Source organism: Pseudogymnoascus verrucosus (genome assembly GCF_001662655.1).
Source record: "Pseudogymnoascus verrucosus strain UAMH 10579 unplaced genomic scaffold scaffold_9, whole genome shotgun sequence".
NCBI classification, from domain to species: Eukaryota; Fungi; Ascomycota; class Leotiomycetes; order Thelebolales; family Thelebolaceae; genus Pseudogymnoascus; species Pseudogymnoascus verrucosus.
Window position 1 is genome coordinate 116,703 of NW_017263660.1, and position 12,042 is coordinate 128,744.

The window sequence follows — 12,042 nt, forward strand, 5'->3', positions numbered from 1 at the left end:
GGGCGACTGTCGGCGACCAGACGAGTATGAGTTACCTTGACGTCGACCACTTTGTTAGTCGTCGTTCACCTCTTGACACTCAACCTCCAACACATTCACCACCATTACCTACCGCAGTCGAAGAAATGACCATCTCACTTTCACTTTTATTTCCTCACCTATACACAAACAAATCTTCGACCCAACAACGCCCGACCGTCCGCAACTCACGACCTTCGATACATAAACCGCCACCAACGAAGTGCCGCTAAGCCTCAGGAGCCTTGCCCCCAATACGTCTCTGTCAGTGACTGTCCGACTGTCCTGCTAGGACCGTTCCTATCGTCTACATCGTCTATATCAAGTACTCTTCACCTCCTTCGACTGCGTCAGAGACCGCTTATTTATCAGGCCCAGCATGTCGAGTTTGACCCCGCAGATGGCCCGTCGCCATCGCCACAACCAGAGTGCCGACGTCTCGTCATCTGGAGAGGCACCTCGCAATCCACAAAGCCCTCACTTCTACAACAATCAAGTCCATGCAGACAACTCACGCTCTTCGACAAACTACGGACAACCAACTACCCCGCCCAGAACGCCGCAGAAGGCCCCAAACGGCAAGTCCGACAAGACTCCAGGGGCCAATATGGGTCCTGGCAGTGCGAAACCTAAATCTAGAGGCAATAACCGTGCAAAGAACACTGCAGTCACTCCCGCTGCCGCGAGGGCGAAGCCGATCCAACCTACTGGGCACCCGTCGTCAGTGTCTAAACCCATCTCAACACCGAATGCGGCGGCTTATGCGGGCCCAACCTTCCACGCCTCCCCAGCACCATCAGCTTTGCCTATGCCTAGCTTCTTCTCCAAGTCGGTTCCTGAATCACCAAGCATCAAGATTTCCGATTCGAGGGCCGACGAGACCAATTCCAGCTCCAGTGACTCATCACCCCCTCCTATTATCAAGGCTCGGATCGCTGCACAAGGTCAAAAGGAGTCTCCATTAGACTTCTTCTTCAACGCAGATAGGGAAGAGAAGGCTAGAGCTCGCAGTGCCAATTCAGCTGTGGGACCATTTCAGCCTCCAGCTGGTCCACCGCCAAATGACTATAGAACACCTGCCGCGAATAACCAAGGTCGCAACAACAACCCCAAATTTCAAGGTGGCTCCGCTAGTAGCATGTTTGCTATGGAATTAGATGGCACTCCTGGGAAGCCATACGGCCCCGCCTTCTCCACGCCTTACAGCGAGCGAATCAACGCTGCGCGATCAACTCCATCTCTTGTTAATTCACCATCTGCAAGTACATCTGATCAGCAAAAGACCACGGACCGCTCAGAAGCTCTGAAATCATTTTTATTCTCCGGCCAAAAGCCGCCAGCATACGCGAATGGTCGTGTACCTGAACCCCCTTTTCCAGGGCAGCAATCGCCGACTCCCAACCGCACGGCCGTTCACCAAACTTCCCCATCTGGGCCCCGGAACAATTCATATTCTTCTCCCCAGCAGCATCGCCAGAACGGGTTCCCTTATATCAACGATGGCTCCGCATACGGCAGCGCAACCAGGAATACCCCTCGCACTTCCGGGCTTCGTCAAGAAGTTACGCCCACTAAGACGCCTCCGGAGAGGATGGATAACTCGATCTTCCAGAACTCCCCGTCATATAATTTCAAAGAGAACTCCGCTCGCCGCCAAGTCGCAGGCAGCAACCTCGTCTTTAACAACCAGGCACCACCGCCTCCCAACGCGGCCGCGTCACCATCTGTATCTACACCATCATCGCACATCAATAACTCGGACATACGAACCATGGAGGACAGCCTCCGCCGCATCCTCAAACTGGAACCCTCAGCTTCAGGCTCGGGGGTCCCGGTCGCATCTGCGTCAAGCCCGCATTATTAGAACGTGTGTGTGCTGTGCAGTCGGCTCCTGTTTTCTGCGGGTGGGGGCCCAATAGGCAGGCGTTTTTTTATGGAATCAAACTTACTTACTTACTTTGCATGTCGAACCACGATCATATGATAGAGAAGGGGTGGGCGGATTGGGTGCGAGGTGGGGGGGGTGGGATTTCCATTTCACATCGGCGGGCGGCGGGCGTTTCTTCAGACCTCTTGTGTTTTATTTAACATCTGTGTCTTGTTAGCATCATGAGGGGACCTTCCGCTTTTCCTGTTTTCTGGGGCTGCTGCTGTTGTTGCTGCGCCCTCGACAGCCTGCTTGCGTTACTGTGGATATTACAGTTCATGATTTTCTTCGGGTTTTAGCTCGTTTTTCGAGCCAGCGATAGCGGCATGGGCAGGGCATATACAATATATATGTCTAGCGGCTGGTTTTTGCTTTTTCTTTTTTCAATCTTTAGCTTTGGGTTGGGATGTTCAGAGGGTGGGAGGCTCTTTTATGAGGTTCGGTGGGAGGGGAGGAGGTATTATTTGCGGTCATGGGGCGGGACGGAAGAGATACACAGCACATTCTGCGAGAGATGGTTTTCTTTAGTTGTTGCGAAGGGTTACACGTGGGGTGGGAGGTACAGGAAGGGCAGTGGGAAGGGAAGGAAAGGAAGGGGTAGAGGGTGGGGTGTGAGACTATACCAAGGTTTCGACAGCGAGATGGATAGGGGAGGAGGGAGAGAGAAAATCATTAAAAAAACAATTGGGGAGATAAAGAATCTGTGGCAGCCTGGTTACGGAGAAGGCGGCTTATTAATATCAATTACTTTATCCTTCCATGCTTTGAGTTCTGTGTGCTGTGATGAAGGGGGTATCATTGCGATTGTGATGTTAGGTCATAGAATACATGGGTAAAGTTTCCCTCCTCATGCTCGCTTCGTAAATTTATCATGGAGAGTAACTAGATAGTGTTGTTAGAGCGTTTTGGGCTTGAACGAGGATTTGTCTTTGTTGGTAACTGGATACTGCTGTCAGAGTGATTTTGCTCTGAACGGGAATTAAACCATCACAGTAACTCAACACCAGCTCCACAGAGGATGAACTGTGGCAAGCATTTCTTCTCAATAGCAACTCGCTAGTATTGTTGGAATCAGTAGGTTCTAGTGGTATGGTATTCCCCTTCAGTAACTGAATACTGTCAATGAAATCGACAGTTGCTAACATAATAAATTTATATCATAGCAATTTATAGCTATCTCAAAGAAATCCACATCATAGAGTGAATCAACTTGTTTGATTCAAGATAACGCTACAATTTTATGCCCGCTGCTCACCACAGCCAACAAGCCCGGTATCTATGGCCCAAAACTCCACATCCCATCAAACTCCACCAATGCAATACCCAAAGACCATCCCAAATGCTAACACACGTACAACACCCCCGCATCACCTCCCCTCCGCCCCACCCAACGGCGGCGCCAGCACCGGCGCTCCCGGCGGCACCTCAATCACCCCCGCCGTCTCCTCCGCCTCATCCCTCCTCCCCTCAATCAACCTCCTCCACCACCCCGGCGGATCAAGCGGCTTATACCCTCCATGTAGCGGGGGATACACATCCGTAAAAAAGTACCACACATGCCCCACCACCACACCCATAATCTCATCCTTCGGCACCGTTCCATGCAGCACGAAACTAAACCCCATCAACACCCACGGCAGATACGGCGCCGTGAACACCAGCAGTCCCAGGAACGAGAGCCGCGTATCCGGGTTCCGCCGCGACCAGATGTAGACGAGTGTGCTTGACAGCGGGTGCCCGAGGAAGGGGATGGCGACGAAGGGGGAGAGGGCGATGAGGCACACGCAGGAGTAGAGGAGGAGCCAGGAGAAGTGGGCGGGGGAGCGGCCGGAGGATTCTTCGAGGAGCCGGGAGTAGCGCTGCATGAAGAAGACGTGGAAGACGAGGTCGAGGGAGAGGGGGCCGAAGTAGAGGAAGTTGGTTAGGAGGCGCCAGAGCTATGGGAGGGGGGGTTAGTCTGGTGTGTTTGCTGAGGGGGTGGGCGGAGGGGGGGGAGGGAGCGTACTTGGTGCTTGTAGAAGACGGCGCGGTAGCTGTAGAAGAGCTTGAGTGGGTTGACGATGTCGCATTGGACGAGGACGCTCGTGAGGACTGTCGCGGTGGTCCAGAGGCGCGTGCAGACGGGCATTTCCCAGAACCATGCTTCGAGGGGGAACCCGGCCTGTCCGCCGAGTCCGCCATCCCCGCCACCCATCATTTGGTCCATGTTGGGCGGTGTTGACTGATAAGTGGCGCGATATCGGGGGTTACAGCTTCGGTTATTGATATTTTGTGGGTGCTGTTGATCAGCAGAGCATTTGGCGTAATGATCGCGGGGTGGTTTTAAGATATATCGTGTGTGTGTCCTTTGTTAGGTTGTGTTTGTTCGTGGAAAGTGGTGGTGGAGGCTCAATCTCATAGAGCTGTCCTTTATCTGGCGTCAACGAGATAGTGGCGTTTGGTCACTGTGGATGATGGGGTACCGGGAAGCACAGCCACAGGGACGGACACACTGCATATTGATCCCTGTCATGTGGGGCGGGCGCCATGGACATTGGAAATCCACTTCACACGAAATCGCGTCAATCAACACAACGAAACCCAACTTTTGTCTCCAATTTCGCGATCCCACCACCACCACACTACGTGACACTGTTCCGAGGTATAACTTGAGTTCGCGCACACTTCATCTACGATAATCGCAATAAAAACACTCAAAACTCGCCTCATTGCCGCATTTACCAACGCGTTTTCTGCGCCCAACCTCCCCATTTTCCAAGAGCCTGCGAAGCTCACATCGCGATCCCTCAACAGCTCCTCTACGACCTCACAAACCGCAAACCACATCCACAATGCCTCAAAAGGTCGCGCGGCGCGAGCCCCACCCCTCCAGCAGTGGGGGGATCCGCAAATCCTACAGCGGCAAAACCACCACCAAAACCACCGCCTCCAAGCGCCTCTCCTACAGCGCCGTCGAGCCCGGCGACCCCGTCCCGCATCGGAAAAAGCACCGCTACCGCCCCGGCACCGTCGCATTACAAGAAATCCGAAAATACCAACGCACGACCGACCTCCTGATGCTGAAGCTTCCCTTTTCGCGACTAGTGAGGGAGATCGCGATGACGCTCGTGCCGAGGAATCAGGAGCTGAGGTGGCAGAGTCAGGCGATTCAGGCGTTGCAGGAGGCGGCGGAGGCGTTTTTGGTGCATTTGTTTGAGGATACGAATTTGTGTGCTATTCATGCGAAGAGGGTGACTATTCAGCCGAAGGATTTGCAGTTGGCGAGGAGGGTGAGGGGGATGTGGGGGGGGTTGGGTTAGGGTGAGGGGTGAAGAGAGGGAGGGTTCGATGTATATGTTTGGGTGGAGTTCTGTATTATTGGGAGTTGGGACTATTGTATTTTGGCGCTGTTTGGACTGGGTTGCTTGAGGGATGGCTTATATGGGGCTGCTGGGTAATATGCCTGGGCTTGTCAAAATACAACAATGTTAATATCGCCCATCAGATGTTCAGAAGACACTTGAGTTGAGGTTGAAGCCTTAATACTTCGCTGTGACCACCAATAAGCTACACGATCCATTGCACAACCCCCATTACCGCTGAGTGGCGTCCCAAAGCTTCCCGCGCTTATCCCTTCGCTCCCTTAAAATGCAGCACCGCCGACGAGGCGGCTATGTCCAAAAAAATCCAACAGGCTTCTTAAATCGCCTTCCCCATCCATTCCCTTTGCAATACAATATACTCTTCCAATTACTCCGTCCCATCGAATCCCTGTCTTCAATCATCGCTAACCTCGAAATCGAACACACCGAGTTTAGCTGTAAGTTCCGAGAGCGACCTCTCTCGTTTATGCGACTTTGCCACAGGGCTACCATCAGCCCTCGGGTTATCATCCATGGACCTTTTGTCAAAATATCCGTCTGTATGGCCGACTCTCTCGAACCTAGGTGTGGTGTTTCGCATAACGGCATCCATAATAATCGAATCACTCCCAGCGGTCGTCGGCCGCATAAGCTTGCTCATTTCCGCATCATCTTCATACAAGCTCCTCGTTTCCAGACCCTGTGCAATATTTAAGTTCCTCTGCAATAGCTCCAGGAGACGGTCTTTCTGCTTCGCCCATCTCGAATTTAGGATTTGTATTGCCTGGTCAATATCCTGCGCCGTGGGTATGGGATTATCCTTCTCCTTCATATGGACTCCAAGTGTAGTCAGCGTTTTACGAACAGCGTGTTTCGCTCCACTTTCTCCTTTGGCGGCACTATGAGTATCGGAGATGATTTGTCTCATGCGTTTGACAGCTTCATTCTGGTCATCTTGCATGAGGGGCAAACTGAGGACCGTAAAATTCTTGGCAAGAGCATTGACAAGAACCGTGAAACCCTGGAGATTGATATTGTTGTGCTCGCAATATATATGGGTGATCGTATCGTTGCCTTCGATGACCGAAGAAAGTGTGTTGGCGCCTTCGAGGCCGAGGTTTTGGTATTCCAGTTTGAGAACTTTGAGGGCGTTGTTCTTCTTCAACCCCGTCAGAGCATGGTTAAGCCCAATCCCAAAGCGCGCTATCTCAAGATGCGCATATTCTCCAGAGATATCCAGCTCCTCAAGTGTAGAATTTTCTTCGAATACACGTTGAAGAGCAATGCATGTATCCTCTCCAGCATCGTATGGAAGCGAGGCCTTGGAAATGTCCAAGCATTTTATCGTAGTATTTTCCCTCAATGCCTCCAGAAGTTGTCTGAAGTGAGCTTCCGATTGGTATTCCACCATTCGCATGGTGACATGGGATGGTGTTAGGCAATCTTTGATAGCTGAGGCAATATCACTGTTGCCTTTCTCAAGTCTATTTGCACTGATGTGCAGCTGCATGTCTCTTCCTTCTCCTGGCACATGGCACATAGTCCGCATGAGAACAGCCACTTGGGTGCCAGTGAGATTGCACTGATCCATTTGCAGCAAGTGAAGAGAGTCTGACATATCGCTATGGAGATAGGTTGATATCGCATCGAGGGTCTGGTCATTTATCTAGAATAGTTAGGAAGTGTGTTATCGGATAGTGGATTATACTGGCTACTTACTGGAACACCCGTCAAGACGAGCTCCTGAAGCTTCCAGGCCAACATAACCTCGGCAGCTATCAGGGGCTCGTCTCCAGACGTGCTGGTCACCCGTGATAGGTCCAGCTTTCTAATTTGGGAGAATCGACTCATAGTAATGGGGAAATCAGCCAGGTTCAAGCGCCCCGGGTTGTCAGCTATGTTGATACACTCCAATGTTGCGTTTTGCTTCTCTAAATTGTTCAAGAAAACTTGAAGGCCACGGTCAGTCAGTCCACATCGTGCGACCTCGAACGACCTGAAATGGCAGAGTCTCTCGTGCAATGCGGGAGCGATCTCTTCCAGATCGGTCTCACCAAGTTCAATGCCACTAAAGACTATCCAGTCCACATTTGTCAGTTGTGCTCGGCATAGGGGTAAAATCCCAGCTGCAATTTCACATCCAGGATCTTTAGGTGCTCCTTCATCTTCCTCGTATGTATCTCGTGGCCGTCTCCTCGGGAGAGTATCACCGAAGTTCATCCTCCGCGTTTTATATGTTTTCAAGGCCAAAGCCTGCACTTCCTGGTAAAGCAAGGACCTTCCATCAGGGACTATATCAAAGTACTTCTTGATCGGAATCCCTGACCGAGACTTGAGAGCAATATGATCCTTCCCGTACTCGTCGACTGTTCCATGAAGACATTCTAGATCTATCCCAGCGAAGGACATTGATCTGAACGACTCATTATACCGCAATGCTCGTAATATTGCCAGAAGCTCATGTGTGCTGTATCGTCTTGAATCAGACGGCGGCAAGAGGAGGAACTCTGGTGAGTCTTCGACCTCATAACCAATTGTATACCTAATATTGCTAGGATTGCAGCCATAAGCAAGACAGTATGCGATCAACGTTCTATCAAACGCTCCATTGTCCTCGGTGGGGCCAAAATCGACATTCGAATCATCGAGCACTTCTTTTGGCCCACTATACAGGAATGTATAGTCCAGCCACTGCGGTTTGAGGTAGAGTATGGATCTGAAGATATCACGTCCAATATCCGGGCCCTGGGACGCTGCCAAGGAAATAGTAACCGCTTTCTCAAGTGGAATGCGGAACCCCAGCTCCAAGGTATCATCGCTGTTGTTTATTTCCATAGTCACCAGTGAAACCAAACCGTAGCTGTTTTTATTTGCCTTGACGTTCATAGGACGTGATGGAGACTCGTGGAAATCCGGCAGGGAAATCAAATGCAGCAGGTTGATACCTATAACAAGATAGCATGCAGTCGAGCTCAGCTTGGAAAAGTCCTCGGAGGATTTCCCAGGTGCTTTGTTAGCTGGCCGACGGACCACTCGGTATATCTTGAAGTAGTTCTCGTCATAGTCTTGCGACGCTTCAAGTAGGCGTCGGATGTAGCTTATCGTCCGCGAAGGGAATGGCTCGTCTGCCATCAGCTTCGATTTCAGAGCAGCGGCTCGGATAGAGGTGTGCCATAGGTCTGCTTCTCGGGGGTCTTGGAGCATAAGCTGGATGGAGCCGACACTACTTGTTGCCTCGTCCAGGTATACGACTTCCGTTATGAAGTACGGCCTGCCGCCTTCAACCCTATATGCAGCCACAATCTGGTTCAGGAGAATCCCATTGTCTCCTTCGCTGCTTGACCTTGAGTTCAAGGACTGGATCTCATGTAACGATCCGATCGAAGCCGTCGACGAGTGCCTCGTCCCAGAGTACCGTCTGTTTGCCCTTGATATCGTTGGGAACGCCTCCAGCGCTCTGGAAAGACTCTTGAATCTTATCAAGTGAGTATCTGTTAGGGCAAGATATTCTTTCTTCTTCCGAAACAAACCAATGGTCGTCTGCACCTGCCCATGATACAGCAACTGCTGCCCGTCTTTGTGAAATGCAAAGCCCACCTCTTCAGATGAGATATCAATAGAAGACTTCTCCATAGCCTCACTACTCGCCACGGAGGACTCATCCACAGATAAAATCGATTTCCTTCCAAGAGACCCAAATGTCGAACCAGGTCTATACCTGTGCAGACGTTGCCGAGTTGAGGATGAAATCTGTGTTCCCCCACTCACCAAAGCCGGCGAACCATCTAGCTGTGAATCACGACCCATAGGAGAGCCCTGGCGTGGTGCAGGTGAATGGCTCGTGAACCTCTTGCGCTCCGCCGGTTTAGTGTCATCTTTTTGCTTCGTGATCAGCGGCGTAAGAGAGGACAGTTTCGCCCTTGAGAACCGATTTGAGGAAGTCTGTGTGCCATTGCTGCCCCCTGAACTGGATACCATTGTTATATTAGGTTGGCATTAAGAGGTCTTATAATCTAGGGGTGGGCCAGTCCCTCAAGGGTGTGATGTTGCAACCAGTATACGGTCGGGCTGTCAAGAGACATGCAATCCCTATACTCTTTCCCCCATACCATACATTCAGAAGGCGATGTAATCCAGGAGGAAGTCTAGAGGGTAGGGAGCTCCAGACAGTTGGGCGACCAGTTGGCGTACAGCCTTGTAGCCACGGTTCTCTGTGTCACTGGTGGCGTTGCACTGTGAGCCAAAGCTGGAGTCAGGGCAAAGCTCAAGCACAAACAACTATGACTCTTTTGCAGTGTCAGATCCAGATAACCTCAATCCGTTTCGTTTCAGATGGGGATTGACCAAACGTCAAGTTCTGCTCAGCTTTCGCGTCCCGAAATCAACAGACGGTACCGGCGTTCACCCGTCGTGGGTCTCTCTCTGTCCGTGTCCAGGCTTAAACCCACAATAGCTTAAGCAAGGGGAAATCACACACAACAAGAGTACCAGAGCTCAGTATATAATTGAATAAAGGGATAACAAAGGGCCTGCCATAGGGTTGAATATCACAAATCACAGGAAAAGAGTACGAGGCATTTTTAGGGCGTAGTATGGAGAAGAGGAGGCGTAGCTCGTATTTTTATGCCGTTCCGTTTGACCTTGGTGGGATGCGGAGATCTACGAGTGGGCCGGCACATGCAGTAGGTTGATGGCCGATAAGATTTCAGCTGCTGTGTACCTTGAACGGCAGGGGCTTGCACATCAATAGCATCATCGATCACGTGATGGGTGGTATTTTTAGATGCTGCAGTCTAACGGACAGTGCGGACAAGGCGGACAGTGGTCGTGTTCAACAAGATTTGCAATGGCTTGTTTCAGGGGTTCATGAGAAGAAATTAGACCTCGTGTTTCATGAATACAGTCAATATAAAAGTCCGGCGCACAGTTCTTCGTCGCATAGCCACATTCATTCCGGCGCCTTGGCAAATTATCCAAGAGCGGCCCAGACTCTCAACATATCCACACTCGCCACAGTCTTCACTTTTACGTCAGATATTAACATATAATATTTCTCTCGCGTTCTGATCTAATGCTCCATATTCTCCTGCTGACGTATAACTCCACCCATGCGCCAAACCACACCACACCGTCCTATGCCGCAGATAACACCTGGCCATCAATATGCATAGAAAGCGCCTCCTAGTATGACGATAAAGGTCCGCCTATCTTGCCGATATAATTTGTGCGCCTTAAAATAAATAAAAAGAAAGGGAATATTCCTCCGTAAAACTCGGGTCCATGGTGGTGGCCTGAGAATAGTCGATCGTACGACATGTACGGAGGATCGAGTTGTTGTTGCGGTTGATCGAGTATATAATATAAGTTCCTAAGTTGCAGTCGCCAAGTGCTCCATTTACTCCTTCTTGACAACGGCCGGGTCCTCATCACTATCCTCGAACTCCTGGTCTCCATCTGCGTCCTCATCCTCGTCAAAGTCATCGTTCATCTCAGCGTCCTCTCCCGAGCTGTCGCTGCCTCCAAAGTCGTCCTCGCCATCGCTCTCATTCCAGAAGCCATCATCATCATTGAACTTCTGCGGCGGAGCATCCACCAAGGTTGTGGGAAGAACGAAACCCTCCGGGATATCAGTCTTGCTCTTCTCAACATCCCCATGAGCCTTAGCGATGTAGGCTGCACGATCATTGCGGTATAGCACGCCAGCGTCGACATTGGCCGGTGACGAGACCTCGGGATCATCCATGAGCAACAGGATAGAGCGGAGAACGGACTCGACGCTCTGCACTGATGTCCAACGTTCTGTGGCCGACTCTCCAGACATCTCGTCTTCTCCGGGGGGGTGAAGAATCGATATGCAGATTCTTCCGTCGGGGTAGATGTTCGGGTGGTAGATTGGACGCAGGAATTTGAAAGAGGGCGGGCTCATGGGGTAGTTCGAAGGGAAGGACATCTGAGCCTGTTGTGAAGTTGTTAGCTGACGCTCATAATCGGATGTTCATGTGTGATGTTGCATACCTTGAAGTAACCGCCGTCGTAGTAACTGTCCGAGTTCACGACCATGAGGCCAACCGTCCATTTGAAGATGTTTGATCCACCGCAGGGCTTCAAGGAGTGTCAGCATATTGTTCCACGGCCAGAGAATCAGGGATCCGTACCTCCACAGTCAACCATTTCTCCTTCTGGAGACCCTGCAATTCATTCATGAGGCGTGTCTTTGCCATCTTGAGCGCTGAAAACGGCGAGGATGAAGTCTCGCTGAAAGTATAGTCGAGTTTATGACAATGTCAAATCCGTTCGCCGAATGAAAGGTCGAGTCCTGTCGTAGAAGAATCCGCCACCAAAGTGGCACCCAGGTGAATGTGTCGGTTGATCTGTCGAAAGCGGATCAAGGGTCCAAGTCAGATCAGATCAGGTTGTCTCTTTTGTAAGAGCAACTAGCGAGTGAAAGAGTGACAGGCGAGGGCAGAAATTCAGGTCGGATATTGTGAGAATTGAAAAAAAGACTGTTAAACACAAAAGAAGTTGTTCTCGGAGGATCTGGAATCAGCAAGGCTACGTCGAGTGGTCTGTGGCTGGTGCCCGAAACTGCTGACTATGCGTGCCGCGACCAGCCTGATTATCGCTATCGGTGGGGCCGAGTACCGATGGCCTCGCCTCATCAAACAGGACAAACAACCCCCTTATACCCCTCAAATCAACAAACGTCAGCCTTGCCAAGGCACTCTGTAAATTATAACAGATTCTAGAAGTTCCTGG

At 51.0% G+C, this 12,042-nt stretch overlaps 5 protein-coding genes across 5 annotated transcripts; 2 read left to right on the forward strand and 3 right to left on the reverse strand.

Moving 5' to 3' along the window:
• Positions 1-49: 49 nt before the first annotated feature.
• On the forward strand, positions 50-2,030 carry VE01_02308 (uncharacterized protein). The gene has a single exon (XM_018271818.2). It carries the CDS (start codon positions 398-400, stop codon positions 1,880-1,882), a length of 1,485 nt encoding a protein of 494 aa, XP_018132818.1. The 5' UTR covers positions 50-397; the 3' UTR covers positions 1,883-2,030.
• Positions 2,031-2,703: 673 nt separating this feature from the next.
• On the reverse strand, positions 2,704-4,347 carry VE01_02309 (uncharacterized protein). The gene is made up of 2 exons (XM_018271819.2): positions 3,951-4,347; positions 2,704-3,882 (listed from the first exon to the last, which is right to left on the reverse strand). The coding sequence occupies exons 1-2, from the start codon at positions 4,149-4,151 to the stop codon at positions 3,313-3,315; spliced, it is 771 nt and encodes a 256-aa protein (XP_018132819.1). The 5' UTR covers positions 4,152-4,347; the 3' UTR covers positions 2,704-3,312.
• CSE4 (centromeric DNA-binding histone H3-like protein cse4) lies at positions 4,247-5,244 on the forward strand (the record flags this gene model as incomplete). Its single annotated transcript, XM_018271820.2, has 1 exon — positions 4,247-5,244. The coding sequence occupies exon 1, from the start codon at positions 4,777-4,779 to the stop codon at positions 5,242-5,244; it is 468 nt and encodes a 155-aa protein (XP_018132684.1). The 5' UTR covers positions 4,247-4,776.
• VE01_02311 (uncharacterized protein) lies at positions 5,011-9,884 on the reverse strand. The gene is made up of 2 exons (XM_018271821.2): positions 7,006-9,884; positions 5,011-6,952 (listed from the first exon to the last, which is right to left on the reverse strand). Exons 1-2 carry the CDS (start codon positions 9,262-9,264, stop codon positions 5,702-5,704), a joined length of 3,510 nt encoding a protein of 1,169 aa, XP_018132683.1. The 5' UTR covers positions 9,265-9,884; the 3' UTR covers positions 5,011-5,701.
• Positions 9,885-10,338: 454 nt separating this feature from the next.
• On the reverse strand, positions 10,339-12,035 carry VE01_02312 (uncharacterized protein). Its single transcript, XM_018271822.2, has 3 exons — positions 11,442-12,035; positions 11,302-11,388; positions 10,339-11,242 (listed from the first exon to the last, which is right to left on the reverse strand). The coding sequence occupies exons 1-3, from the start codon at positions 11,505-11,507 to the stop codon at positions 10,682-10,684; spliced, it is 714 nt and encodes a 237-aa protein (XP_018132682.1). The 5' UTR covers positions 11,508-12,035; the 3' UTR covers positions 10,339-10,681.
• Positions 12,036-12,042: the final 7 nt, after the last annotated feature.

Bases quoted from the DNA above. Each gene is read 5' to 3' on its own strand.
- VE01_02311 (XM_018271821.2), bottom strand. From the start codon at position 9,264: ATGGTATCCAGTTCAGGGGGCAGCAATGGCACACAGACTTCCTCAAAT. The intron at 6,953-7,005 runs GTAAGTAGCCAG...TAACTATTCTAG, and splicing joins TCGTCTTGACGGGTGTTCCA to ATAAATGACCAGACCCTCGA.
- VE01_02312 (XM_018271822.2), bottom strand. From the start codon at position 11,507: ATGGCAAAGACACGCCTCATGAATGAATTGCAGGGTCTCCAGAAGGAG. The intron at 11,389-11,441 runs GTACGGATCCCT...CACTCCTTGAAG, and splicing joins AGAAATGGTTGACTGTGGAG to CCCTGCGGTGGATCAAACAT. The intron at 11,243-11,301 runs GTATGCAACATC...ACTTCACAACAG, and splicing joins ACGACGGCGGTTACTTCAAG to GCTCAGATGTCCTTCCCTTC.
- VE01_02308 (XM_018271818.2), top strand. From the start codon at position 398: ATGTCGAGTTTGACCCCGCAGATGGCCCGTCGCCATCGCCACAACCAG.
- VE01_02309 (XM_018271819.2), bottom strand. From the start codon at position 4,151: ATGGACCAAATGATGGGTGGCGGGGATGGCGGACTCGGCGGACAGGCC. The intron at 3,883-3,950 runs GTACGCTCCCTC...CCCCTCCCATAG, and splicing joins CCGTCTTCTACAAGCACCAA to CTCTGGCGCCTCCTAACCAA.